Genomic DNA, 14,193 nt, shown 5'->3' with positions numbered 1-14,193 from the left:
TCATGAGCAATGCTAGCTCCAGGGCTTTCCATTCATCTGTCTGTCCAGCCACCTGTTTTGTCCGTTTGTCCATCCATCCACCCCTCCATCCCTCCATCAGTCTATTTGTCTGTGTCTGAATATCCATCCATCCATCCATCCATCAAAACACTTGTTGATCACCCAGTATATGGGTGTGAGAATTCCTATGAGGAACAGGGGTGACCCATGGCCCAGGCTTAAATGGGCACACAACCTGTCAGGGAGGGGAAGCAGAAGGATTCAGGAGAGACCAGAACATCCAAAAGGACATGCAGTGTGTTGATAGAACAGGGATCATGAAATGCTTCTTAAGTGATGTAGAATCTAGCTGGGCTTTTAAGGACAAAAGGACACTGGACATGGAGAGTTACCTTGGGGAGGTCTCCAAGGTAATTTTGTGATCTGGAAATGCTGATATGTTCCTAATAGTTTGAATCTGATGTTTTATGAAGATAGACAGAGGACTGTCTCCAAAAATCCACAGTGGGTCACAGCTTCTGAAAATCTAGTTCTCTTAGATAACTAAAAGTAGTGCTTTTTTCTTTTTTTTTCAGTCTTGAATATATTTGACATAAAACATGTAAATTTAAGGTGTACAATGTGTTACTTTGATACATTTACATATTGTAATATGATTGCTGTTGTGATATTTATTATATTACATAATTATGGTACAATATTGCTGTCTATATTCATTGAACTGTGCATTAGATCACTGGGTTATTTACTACTTGTCACAAGTTTGTACCCTTAAACAACATCTATTTTATGTTATGTTATTTTATTTTTTTGTTATCATTCCCTCCTGGTGAATGTCCACACAGGAATCAGTGGACATTAATAGTCCTTGAACCTTTTGGCTAAGCTTCTAGGTATGTTACACAGACTTATATCATGATTATGCTTCCCCAAATAATCTAGTCCAACTCTGTCTGCCATTGTAGATCTTTTTCTGCACCACAGTGATGCATGGCTTTTCAGTTTCAGCTTGATTTCCTCTAATGATGAAGAGCCCACTACATTCCCAAACAACCTACTCCATATTTGCAGAGCTCTAGAGTATTAGAAAATTCTTTTTCGTATTGAGCCCAGCAGGCAGTTTTCTAAGTTTTTCTTGATCATATGATGGTGGTCAGCTTCCTTCAAGAATTGCATTGAATTTGTGCAAATACACCAGGTCTGTAACCACAGAGATTTGGGCCGCATTCTAACCTGCTGTGTAGACTTCAGTACTGCTTCCCTCTCTTAGACCCTCAGGTTACCCTATTCTATGTTGGGGTTGGAAGAGATCAATGATATTCAAACTCTTTAAGAAAGAGAACTCTTGTTTTCTTAAATTCAGACTCCCCCCACCCCCCCCAAGGATAAAGCAGAGCTGCTGTTGCTGAAGTGGTCAAGGAGGGCTCAGAAAGTCTGGGCTGCTCAGCCCATGAGGCCCTCCAGAGGCCAGACCACAGGGATACGCAGCTCCGGGAGACTCTGTTTTCATTGTGGTCAATGTAAATGACACCTCTGTAACATAACAACAGTGCAACTCCAGCCATTTCCATGGCTACAATGTGAATGGTGCTCCCTGGAGTTGTACAAGAAGAGGCTCTGAAACTGTGGGATCATCTCATCCTGGGGGTGTCTTTGAAGTTAGAGGAATCTATGAAATAAGACAAAGTTTCACAGGCTTCTTGCCGTCTAGGTTTTTCTGACCAAGGGGTTTTGCATGGCCCTCAATCTTTGAAATTGTTTCATTTTCTCCTTCTCAAGCGCCAACCCCTTTGAAAAATCAAGTCAGAAGCTGGAAATGTCCCTGGGCCAATAAAAGGTTGAGGATTACTCTTATAAGAACTCTCACTTACCTTTTTCAGGAACCTACTGAGAAAGGGTCCCTATGGCCTGGGAACAGTACATGGGCCAGAAGTATCAACACTAGTTTGACAGGTCCAGGCTGAGTTGTCCATCTCTGATTTGAAGAAGGGGTGAAAGCCAGTTCCTCCCACTCTTAGTTCTGTGTTTTAGGCAAAATCTCTAAAGGAACAACCAGTCCATGTAGAAGGCAATTTGAAATCAGTACTGCAGTTGGGACTATTGTGTTCCCTGAAGTGATTAAAAGTTTGGAAATGGAATCATACAAAGTCAGGAAGATTTTTATACTTCTGGGACAATGTCCCCAAGATCCAATTATGCTGAAAGCACTCCAGGAAAACTTCTTTTTCTCCTTCCTTTGTTCCTGCTGTAACTTTCCACTCTTAGGCCACTGAAGGATATCAGGGGAAGCATTTCCATTTGCTGCTTGAATTTCTACAAACTTCAAAATGCTTAAACTTCTTGAAAAGAGCAGTTGGGGAGATAAAAATTATTTAGGAACACTCTATGTTCATAACATTGTGGAACCAGCAGGATTCCTGGCCACCTAGGCATCTCCTCCCCTCCACTGGGTGACCCAGGGTGTGTGCTCTCTCTCTCTCTCTCTCTCTCTTCCCCCCGCCTCCCTCACCCTCTCTCTCCCCCACCAGCCTGCCCTCCACTCTGAACAATCTCTGTGCTACAAACATGTCATGTGTGCCAGGCCTTGTGCCAGGTACCAAAGGGTAGGGGTGAGTGGGGGACACGATGGCAGAAGGGAGTCTTTGCCTTCAGAGACTGTCCAGCAGAGTGGGAACATCCAGAGACTGAGGCAAGGCTGAGAATGTCACAAAGCTGTCCAGGGGGCTGGTCACGGGAACAGCGGGCAGCACTAGCCCAGGGTGACAATAACAGGGATGGAGGAGAGAGTGGCCCTGGGAGACGTTTAGGAGGAAGAAATGATAGAATTTAGAGATAGATCTGGGGTGGGACATGCAGGAGAAAGGAAAATGAACAATGGCTAGATCCCCAGATCTTGTGAACGGGAAGGAAGACCTGGAGGAAGTTAGAAGGAGAGCCTGTCTGGGCTGGTGGAGGTAGGGTGGCTACAGGGTTGTCTCTGACATTTCTGTGTACAGTTTCTCTACATCTTTGTGCCCAGCTCCAGGCTGGTTACTAGAAATAGAGATATGACTAAGAGATAGTTTCTGTGATTGAGGGAGTTTATGGCCAATTTGATTTGTTGTATTTGAGATAATGGTGAGGTATTAATATTAATATGGGTTGCCATTAATTTACAACTGTTTTCTTAATCTTATCTAATGCTCCCCAAGCCCCGTGAAGGAGGTACGAGGGATACTTGGATGTGAGCGGGTGGAAGGACCCTCCTTCACTGGGCTGTAGTGACTCGTATTCGGGATGTCTAGCATCTTTGACCTCTGCTCTCTAAATGCCAGGAGCCTCCCCCTCCTTCCGCTTGGGCTTCCTCAAGGGTTAGGGGATGTCTTGGGGTTCATGGGGGACAGTGGCACAGTCAGGCCTCATGGTTGAACAGGCACTGGACTGTCAGTCAGGATCTGAGTGGCTCCTGCTGGTCCCTCTGTGGCAGAACTCTCTGTCCCCCACCTCCAGGGACAACTGCCCAGGGTCCACCATGTTAGAGACTCAGCCACCCTGGCCTTGCTCTTCCTCCTCCAGCTGGGGCTAATTACCCCCTACCCTTCTCCCTGTGACTCAGCTTCAGCTCCCACAGGCCAGGCCACTCCTCACTACCTGCTTTCTTTGTGTTACTCTGGTTTCTCCTTCCTGTCCTTCCTTCCTTACACCAGCTGCTGACTCTGTCCTGGTGTTTTGAGTTCAAGCTCCTGAGAGACAGAACTAAGGGGTTTGGTTAGTCATCATCCAGTATCGGCCACCAGACAGCCCATATGCTGACTGCCCCTGGGACAGGGGTCCACTGGTCGGTCAGGTGAGTCCTGTGGCCAGGGCGCCTCGTGGTACAGAGCATGGAAACAATGGAAACTGAGGAGCAGTCTCCTCCTCAGAAGGAGACTGTGATGCTTCCTGGAATGAAGCAGCGAATCGGGCAAATATTGTTTAGACGATCCAGCGTTCAGACATGAGAAATTATACACTTACTTCTCCCCTGAGTGCTTGCTGCATGAGTGGGCTCCCCTCCATGAAGGGGCAGTGCTTTGGCCCCTCTCCCTTCCACCTCTTCCCTTCTCTCTCTTCAGGGAAGTTCTGTCTCTCTGACCTTTATAGCACCTGATTCCAGCCCTGGTATTATCTCAAAATGGTGGTGGTTCTTTTCCACCTTTACAGAGAATGTGCTGTTACTCATGACTCCCAACAGCATCTCAAAGTGTTTTGAGCAGGGATCTGGTTACAGACCTTATGAACTTCGCGGGGTGTCACGTCCACATTTGTCCTTAGAAAGCCACAATCAACAGATGCCTCCCAGGAAACGCGGGGGTTGGTGAAGTTCAGACTACCCCTTTGGTCCAATTATCTATGGCAAACTCACATTTACACACATACACACAAACACACTTGTAGAAAGGAGATTTCTGACACACAAAGCTTTGTCTTGGCCGATTAAAACCCAGTATCCCCTTGGCTGATCTGTCCAAGGCTTCCCTAGACAATGAGGAATAATGAGGAGAAGCATTTTCTGCAATACCTCAAATTTCAGTGCCCTGAGACCCTACACACTGAGTAAGAAGCCTAACCCTGGGCTACTCAGTGTGACAAACAGAGGGCAGCGTCGGCATCACCTGGGAACTTGTTAATGCAGATTCCTGGGCCTTTCCCAGGACCTACTAAATCAATCTCTGTGGGTGGGGCCCAGCAACCTGTGCATGCACCTATATGTGTGTGCGTGTGTGCCTATGTGTTTCCAGTCTGTGTTTTAACAATTCCTCTAGGTGATTCTGACGCATGCTACTGTCTGAGAAGCACTGGTCTATCTAGACTTTTCCTAGGATTGGGGTCCCAGTTATTCCTTTTAAGGAATCCAAGAGGAAGGACGGTGTTTCTTACGCAGGATCAGAACAGCTGCCTGTAATTCCTCTGCTCTGGAGACAACTGCTTTTCCAGTCCTTGCTTGCCCCTAACTCCTGACTTCTGACCCTTGACTGTCCACACCCCTGCTGACCTCCTCTGGGTCACTGGTCTCTGGGGCCTTACCCTCTCCTCTGCCAGCAGCGAACCTCGTTCCTATCCTCAGAATCCACTTGCTCAGAGGGTTCTCATGACAGAGTGGGTGGGTCCCTAGTGGCCCAGAGGTCAAGGAAACCATGTAGATATTACGAATTGCATTTCAGGGGGCCCCCAACAATCTTCCATGGCAGTACAGTTAGACTTGTATCTACAGACAGCAGAGCAGTGCTAGCATCTCCAGGGTTCCAGCCACTCTCCCTAAGTGCTGGATAAGTTGATGAGTCTCCAGCTCAGACATCTCCCCCATCTCTAGCTGGAAGTTCCTCAAACACACTGTACTCCAAAATGAATTCATCTTCTCCCCAAAAACCAACAACTCGGTTGATATTCTCTACTCTGGTGGTGTCACCATCATCCACCCATCATTTCAGCTAGAAATATTGATTCTATCCTCTTTCCCGCCTGCTGTATCCAACCAAAATCTACTATTGTATTTTGTACTTACCAAACCTTTCTTGAATCTCCCCATCTTCACCCCTCAATCACTCCCCAGTCAATGTTCTTATCTTTGTTTGCCTGAAGTGTTTCCCTGTCTCTTTAGACCTTGTCCTCCTGCCCCCAGTCTTGCCTCGACATTGTGCCCAGAAGGATCAACCTAAGATGCAAATTTCATCATGTCGGACCTTTACTTAAAATTTCTAAGTGCCTTCTCATCCCCTACAGCAGAAAGTCCTAACTCCTTAGGATGTCCCAAAAGATCAGCTTGGGTCCAGCCCTGCCTTCCTCCCCATCAGCAGCCCCTTTGTGCTCCAGCAACACTGCACTGCTGGTCACTCCTCACTCCTGGGGCTCTTTCTCATTTCTGTGTCTTTGGTTATGCAGCCCCCTCTGCCTGGGATAATTACCCACTCCCCTTCATTGGGCAGATTGACATTCCTCCATTCCAGTGGTGTGCTGGTGAATATTTAACGACTGCCATCTCCAAGTCAAAAAAAAGCCCTGATCTGGAGCATTTGATGATTTCTGTGATATAAACACTCCCAGGATGACCCATTTCAAGCTACCAACAAAGTCACTGAATCGGAGTTGGGAAGAGACGTGCACAATCGCGAGCCAGCGCCAGCACACCACAGACCTTGGGTCACCTCCTCCAGGAGGTCTGGCCCCTGCCTCCTCTGGGCTGCCACATCAGCGTGGGCATTCTCCCTGGCCTGCACTTCCTTCCTTGTTTGGTAGTTTTCTTTTCACATTCCTGTCTCTAGACCATGGTTCTCGGCACATTTCTGCCTTCTATGTAGTACACACTTAATAATCGTTTGCTGGATAAAGGAGGGTACCCATTTTCTGGACCCATCCCTGTTCTGGGTCACATTCTGTCCGTGACTACCGTAAGGTCTAGGAGCACGCGTGCAGATGATAGGTCACTGAAAGGACAGTGACTTAGATGGATGCCAAGTGAGGATTCAGGAAGAACATGGCAGGTTACTTCAAGGGCCCTAATCCAACAAGTTGAAAATCCAGAGGAGAATATAAGATATTCACTCAGACCCCTAAAAACCACTGCATAAGCACACACTTGGGGTAATGAGGCTTAACAACAGAACAGGAGAAAAGACTTGGCGTCTGAGTGAGTCATGTTCTGACCAGCAGGCTGCTGGACTCTGTTAATGGGATTATGATGTTCAGAGAGAAGGAAGGGAGGGAGGGAGAGAAGGAGGGAGGGAGAAAGGAAGCAGGCAGTAAACTTCCTCCAGTACCTTCAACATAATTGGATCTTGGAAATGTAATCCCAGAAGGATACAAAGTTTCTAAACTGAGTCAACTCACTTTCCAAACTTTAAATGACTTCAGGGACTAAAATGGTCCTGAAGAACAGACTGGAATTTAAATGATCTTCTAAGGGTGATGGCCAGTCCTTTGGAGATTGCGCCCTGAACACAGGAGACAGGTGGAGGGCAGAGGACTGGCTGGACCCTTCACCTGTCACATATTCCGAACCCTCACCCTGATGTTTCCCAGCTGGTATTGCTATTTCTGATATGTGACCTCTTCCCAACTCTTAGGAAGCAGATCCTTCTTGCTCACCATGTCTCTGATAAAGGTAAGCACAGGATTTGATCACACCAAAAGTTTCATTAGTGCAGCTGCATTTCGGCCGTCAGACTTGATTGTAATGGAATGGAGTTGAAAAGGGGAGGTGGGAAGCCCTTTCATTGATATGATGTTATTCTCACAGAGTCAAATAGACCCATCAAACTGCAAATGTCTCTGAGGTCCTCTGCCCTCACCCCACTTTGTGCCGACGGGAAAGGTCTTGCCTGGGACCCCGCAGTCCTAACCTTCTCACACAGTTGTCTCTTCTTGATTGAGACTGGTGTGTGGGGTGGTGCTGTTTCTTCTTTTGTAGTTGAGAATCCAAAGTCCAGCGATAATAATGAGCCACGATTCTGGATCTCGTGATGATGACATGGAGTGAATATCTTCTTCACAGGATCCAGGTTTTGGAGAGAGGTTGGAGGGCTGGCTGACGTAGAGTGAAACCCCAGCCTGGGACTGATCTACTGCCCCAGAACACACATCCACCTAGCAGTGTGGCACGTGAGCCATCCTCAAGCTGGGGGCTGTTCTCAGTGCTGACCAACCTTTGTAGTCAGTTCCTGGCTGGTACATTTGCCCGTGTGAGAGATATATCTGTTTTAAGGCCCTGGGAGGAAAAGGGAGATGGACTCTTGTTTATCTTCATGCTGAAGCCAAGCTATTTCTAGACACTTGGAGGGCTGTCTGTGGAAGAGGGATTAATGTTGCAAAGGAGCAGATTTTGGCTCAGTATCAAAGGGGAACTACTTCAAAGTGCAGTGAGCCTTGCCAGGGAGTACAGCGCCCCACATCATTCAAGGAGCCAAATGCAGGCCAGAGGACTGTGAGGAACGCAGCAAGGGGCTTTCCACATTGGAAAGGGAGCAGATTGCGAAACAGATCCCAAGGCCTGTTGTCAGTAGCATCAGAGCGATCGTTTGGGTTGATAAGGATGAGGATGATATAATCACTTGTGTGTGTGACTATTTGCATGACTATTTCCGCTACTAGATTTTGAGCTCTTTGAGGTTATGGGCTGTGACTGTCTTTGCTGTGATCCCAGCACCTAGAATTATGCCTTGCTTAGCACAGATGCTCAATAAATATGTCAACCTGAATTGAATTATTGTGGCACTGACTTGGTCACAACTACAATGCTGAGCACCGCCAGAGGAGTGTCTCAGAGCTCCCCAGGCAGGAAGTGCCCCCATATAATTGAGGCAGGGGCTGGATGACTGAGAGCACTTGAAGAGATGGAGATCTGGGAAGTTCATGAATATTTTCGATACGGAGCAAATAAAACCAAATGCCCAACATCCTCAATGTCACCTACAGTTTTTCACTGGTCCAGAATAAATCCTAGTTTGGGGAGCTCTTAGAAGTCTGAGGAGAGATTCAAGCTTCCCAGAAAGAAGGCCTGACTGAGCAGGACTCAGGGCTCTGTGAACCGTCTTAGGAAGAAGCCAGTGCCTCTGGTGAGGCAGATGGAGAATGAAGAAAAGAAGGGACATTCAGTCAAACTCTCCTTCAACTTGGCCACAGTGCACAAGAGGCTCACTTGTACCCCAAATGTACAAAAGGATCAACTGGAGGTTAAGACCTTGGCACTGTGTCTGGGTTAATTCTCTCAACAGGCAACACCAGGGCAGAGGAACTACAGGCTCCCACCTCCCCCTAAGAGAAGAGGCTTGATTTTCTTTTTTTTCCTGTTGGTTTTCATTTATGTTGTCTTGTCTCCTGTGTGCCTTATTCTTTTTCAATGTGTGCTGGATGTTGTATTTGCAAAATTACTTGTAGACATGATTTAGAGACGGGGTGGTACTGCCTTCCTTCAAGGTAGATTTATGTTTGCTTCTGTTAGGTATTTGGGAGCATCAAAAATTTGGGACCACCTCAATCCAATTTCAGGGCTTGATTTGAAGCTGAGCTACAGCACCTGTAAATGCCTGTTTCTTTCTGATTCACTCATTCCTATGGTGCTGCCCTTTGGGTTCCCTACCAAAGGGAGGCGGTTTAGTTAGGAGCCCTTCACAGTGGGCCTTGCACTTCAAAACCTGTTCCCACCTCCAGGAGGCTATGCGTAGTGCCTCTTGGCCTCTCAGTGGCCACCTCCAGAAGCTGCAAATGCCCTAGTTGAAACATAGCCTCAAATGCTAGATTTACTTCTCTGAATTCCTTTTTCCCCCCAGAGTTATGACCCTATGATTCTTTGTTGTCTTACTTACCTCACCAGTGCTTTACACAGATGTTTTAAATCATTTGCCCAGTTTTCTGTGCTCTAGAGCCTGCGAGCCACAACTACTGAGCCCATGTGCCACAACTACTGAAGCCCGCGCACCTAGAGCCCATGCTTCGCAACAAGAGAAGCCACTGCAATGAGAAGCCCGCTCACCGCCACAAAGAGTAACCCCCACTCGCTGCAACCAGAGGAAGCCTGTGTGCAGCAACGAAGACCCAAGGCAGCCAAAAATAAATAAAAATAAATTAATTTATTTATTAAAAAAAATCATTTGCCCAGTTTTTAAAATTGTCACCTGCAGATGAGTTAATCCAAATTAACTCTTCATTCTTACTGAAAACAAGTTAAATACTGATCTCTACTATATTTTTTCTAGAACCCCTTAGACATGACAGAATTGTCAGAGCTATTCTCCAGTTGCTCAGCAGGGTGAAGATTTTTGCCCTGCTTCCCAGGTACTTTTGGAGTCAGAGAGTGCTGAGATTGACCTCAGAGACTTCCTTCAGGTGACAGATCAGAGGCACCATGGACAGGTCCAATCAGACCTCCCCCCTGGTGGGGTTCGTTCTCCAGGGCCTCTCAGCCCACCCAAGGCTGGAGAAAACATTCTTTGTGCTCATCCTGTCCATGTACCTGGTGACCCTGCTGGGCAACGGGGTCCTCATCCTGGTGACCACCCTTGACTCCCGCCTACACAAGCCCATGTACTTCTTCCTGAGGAACCTCTCCTTCCTGGACATCTGCTACACAGCCTCCTCCGTACCCCTCATCCTTGACAGCTTCCTGACCCCCAGGAAAACCGTCTCTTACTCAGCATGTTTTGGGCAAATGTTTCTCTCCTTTGCCATGGGAGCCACAGAGTGTGTGCTTCTGGGCATGATGGCGTTTGATCGCCATGTGGCCATCTGCAACCCCCTGAGGTACCCCATGGTCATGAGCAAGGCTGCCTACGTGCCCATGGCTGCTGGCTCCTGGGCAGCTGGTATCACCAACTCTGTAGTTCAGACATCCCAGGCTGTGAGGCTGCCCTTCTGTGGGGACAATGTCATCAACCACTTCACCTGTGAGATCCTGGCTATCCTGAAGTTGACCTGTGCTGACATCTCCATCAATATAATCAGTATGGTGGTGGCCAATGTGATCTTCCTGGGCATCCCAGTTCTGTTCATCTTTTTCTCCTATGTGTTCATCATTGCTACCATCCTGAGGATCCCCTCAGCAGAGGGGAGGAAAAAGGCCTTCTCCACCTGCTCTGCCCATCTCACAGTTGTGCTTTTCTCCTATGGGACCATCCTCTTCATGTATGGGAAGCCCAAATCCAAGGACTCCCTGGGGGCAGACAAACAGGACCTTGCAGACAAGCTCACCTCCCTCTTCTATGGGGTGGTGACCCCCATGCTCAACCGCATCATCTACAGCCTGAGGAACAAGGATGTGAAGGCCGCTGTGAGGGACCTGCTTCATGAGAAACACCTAACTGAGTGACTGTCACAGATTCTCCGACTGCCAGAGTGCAAGGCCTCCAAACTCCTCATTGTCCTCGTGGGGGAATGGTAACCCAGGGAGGTCCTTAGGTTGTTGGTGGTAAGAGCCTTTTCATTTCTGGTGCTGCTGATTAGTTTGTTGGCTTCACCCAGAATGATACTGTATCATATCATAGCTTATTTTGCTGCCTAAATCTGAAATCCTCTGATACCAGAATTTGATGACTACCCATAAAAAAGTTATAAATATAGTCAAAAGAGACAAACAGAAATTTTGGTGGTACTGAGACTTTCGAGTATTTTGTTTTTCTCTGTGTATATCTGTTACCAAAAGTGGGGTCCAGCTACTTGCTGCTCAAAAGCCAATAAAGAGGCAAAGTTAGTGGAAAGGATAGATTGCTTTATTTTGGAGGCTGACAACTGGGGTTGGGGGTGGGTGGCAGACTCCTGTTCGAAGGCCGATTCCCCCTCCACTGACAATCAGTGGGCAAGAGCTTTTATAGGCAGAGGGAGGGGCTACATGCCGAAACAGCACAGTCAGCTCTGACAGTAGTCTTGAAATTGGTCATGCGGTGGTCTGATCAGCGTCATCTTGATTGTTTTAAGTGCAGTTAGTCTTCAGTTCCAGGGTCAGTTTGTTGCCATTTCTTTTGAGGCCAGTTCAGGGAATTGTGGCAGTTTATGTCATGGCTACAGTCTGGTCATCATGTAGTTAACTTCTTCCACCTGATGGAGGTTTTAGTATCTACAAGACAGCTCCCAGGACATGGCTCAGAATATTATCTATAGCTCTTGAGGAGGAACTAGAGGCCCTTGACTTTAATGACTAAACTATTATTTTGTCCTTTGCTTCTGCATTTTTTCATTTCTCTGATTAAATTTATTTTTTGACTAAAGATTTTTTTAACAGACAAAAGGCAGGTGGAGGACATGGGGGAAGGACCATAGGGTCCTGCTCCGTTTCAGAACTGTTGCTTCCCCTGTTCTGCTTTGGTCTCATCCTAGAGACCTTGGCTTCATCTGATAAATTGGAAAATGACAACTGCCTCAACGTACAATAGTGCTCGTTAGCACCATGGCAGGCATTCCTCTCGTATGTTAGCACTAGACATAGTGAGGCTTATCTTGAGCTGCCGCTTTGTTTTGATCTGATGGACACTAAGAATATTGTCATGTACCATGTTCTCCTCTTTGTTGTCACTGCAGGGAAGTCAGAGGTAAGTGTGCCACTCCGCCGCAGCAGAAGTAGAGTGCCGCAGGACAGGGGGCCTGCAGCTCCTACACTAGTGTCCACGCAACCCACATGGCTCATGGATGCCAGTTACACCCAGCACACGCTCCATGAGTATGCCCACACTGAGATGAAACCCCAGAAAGACAGTAGGAAAGCAAATGCAGAAATGTTCTCAACCCTACAACTAATGAGAGCAGCAGTGTTGGTCACCCCTTACCTTCTGTGGCACAGGCAAGATGGGCTGTGAGGCCAGTGCCGCTCCCAGAGCTCTATGTCCATGATTTTCTCCCAAGCTCAAGGAACATATTGAAATAGAAGTGAGATTTACTGTATTATAGTGATGATTTTTTTAAATTAATTAATTTATTTATTTATTTATTTTTGGCTGTGTTGGGTCTTCGTTTCTGTGCGAGGGCTTTCTCTAGTTGTGGCGAGTGGGGGCCACTCTTCATCGTGGTGTGCGGGCCTCTCACTATCGCAGCCTCTCTTGTTGCGGAGCACAGGCTCCAGACGCGCAGGCTCAGTAGTTGTGGCTCACGGGCCTAGTTGCTCCACGGCATGTGAGATCTTCCCAGACCAGGGATCGAACCCGTGTCCCCTGCAATGGCAGGCGGATCCTCAACCACTGCGCCACCAGGAAAGCCCCTATAGTGATGATTTTTAATCCACTTTACATTTGTAAAAGTCAGTGATTGCCAAATTTTGGTCCTTTGACTTTTGTGAGTATGTAACACATTGTTTCCTCTCTCTCTTTCCTCCCTCTTCCCTCCTGTCCCTTAAACCAGATCCATGTCCTTGCCTCAGATGTGTTTTTGTAGGTGGAAGTGCAGTGGAACCATATGGGGGATGGTCCAGAGAACTAAAACAGAATGCCAGAGCTGGCATTCATCAGTTCCCTTCACTTTCTTAAAAGCCTAAGCCCATTAAAGAAACTCATTTAGATGTCCTGAAGCGGAAGGGAAAGATCATCTGTGAGATGAAGGAGGAGAGATTCCTAGAGGCGGGGAGGTGTGGAGGTGTGGAGGTTGGCAGATCCTACTCTGGGTGGGACTCATCCCTACCCTTAGACAGTGTCCTGGGGTCTCGGAGAGAGTGGCTGCTTAATGCTCGCACGGAGGACAGCCAACGCCAAGCTTTTCGAAGATGCCTCACCAGTGCATGCCTTATTGCCTTAGTGGGGGGTGGCCTCTGGATTTTTCCAGGGTGGTGGGTTCTTTGATCTCCCCTCAGAAGCCCTTTCTAACATTCACACTCCCTGAACCTTCTCATTTCTTCCTCCACACGCTGCCAAGGCGGTGCCAGCCTCCTCACCTCATTTAATATGGACCACTGTCACATCCCAGCTTCATGAACCCATCGTCCTGCACATTAGGACAGCTCCGGCATTCTTGCTGAGTCTTCAGTCCTGAGTCAAGGAGAGATGTCCACATCAAGACACTGTCCCCATGTAGCCAGTGTGCCCACACCCTGCTCTCCACTCCAGCACCCTCCAGGTCCACTCCCACACAGATTCCCCAGGTCCTAGCATCCTTTTGCGGAGTCGCTGTTTCCTCTCAGAGCAGGAACTGTGCTGAGGGGAGTCCAGGCTTTATCTTGAGAAGAGTATCTGCCTCAGATGAGATCCCTGCACGGTCTCCAGGCAAGCGGAGGCTGCTCTGTGGCAGCACCAGGGAGGGGACTGATTCTGTGGGTCTGGAGGGTTCAGAGGAATCTGAGGGCTCTAGATTCTCAGGAGTATCCGCCCAGACACCCTGATCCCAGGATGCAGGGTCCCACTCTTTCCCTGTCAAGGCCCCAACTTTAGCATTGGAAACCTGGCAAGGCTGCACAGTCTCCTTTGTAGCTCTGCCATTTTTACAGTCAAGTCCTGGCCCTGCCTTGTAGCACAATCTGCCTTGTGGGTGCAGGAGATGAGAATCTCTTTAAAAATTGCCATGGATGCCTTCTGGCTTTCATAGCACGTTCTGTGTTTACACTGAGCTTACCTGAGCCTATTTTTCTTTCTTTAAGTCTTATAGGGTAGTTAACAAAAGAGGGTCAATTTTACCACCGTTAAAAATACCTCATATTATCAAAGTACTAGAGCTACTGAATAACTCATGCGTCCCCTTCAACCTGTAAAACATTTCAGCCCCCTGCAG

At 47.6% G+C, this 14,193-nt stretch overlaps 1 protein-coding gene across 1 annotated transcript; it reads left to right on the top strand.

Moving 5' to 3' along the window:
* Positions 1-9,859: 9,859 nt before the first annotated feature.
* Positions 9,860-10,819, top strand: LOC137770324 (olfactory receptor 13C7-like). The gene has a single exon (XM_068552956.1). The coding sequence runs from the start codon at positions 9,860-9,862 to the stop codon at positions 10,817-10,819; it is 960 nt and encodes a 319-aa protein (XP_068409057.1).
* The last annotated feature ends 3,374 nt before the right edge of the window (positions 10,820-14,193 follow it).

The sequence above is a fragment of the Eschrichtius robustus genome, chromosome 10 (assembly GCF_028021215.1).
Source record: "Eschrichtius robustus isolate mEscRob2 chromosome 10, mEscRob2.pri, whole genome shotgun sequence".
Lineage (NCBI taxonomy): Eukaryota > Metazoa > Chordata > Mammalia > Artiodactyla > Eschrichtiidae > Eschrichtius > Eschrichtius robustus.
This window is presented reverse-complemented; position numbering and strand designations above follow the sequence as displayed.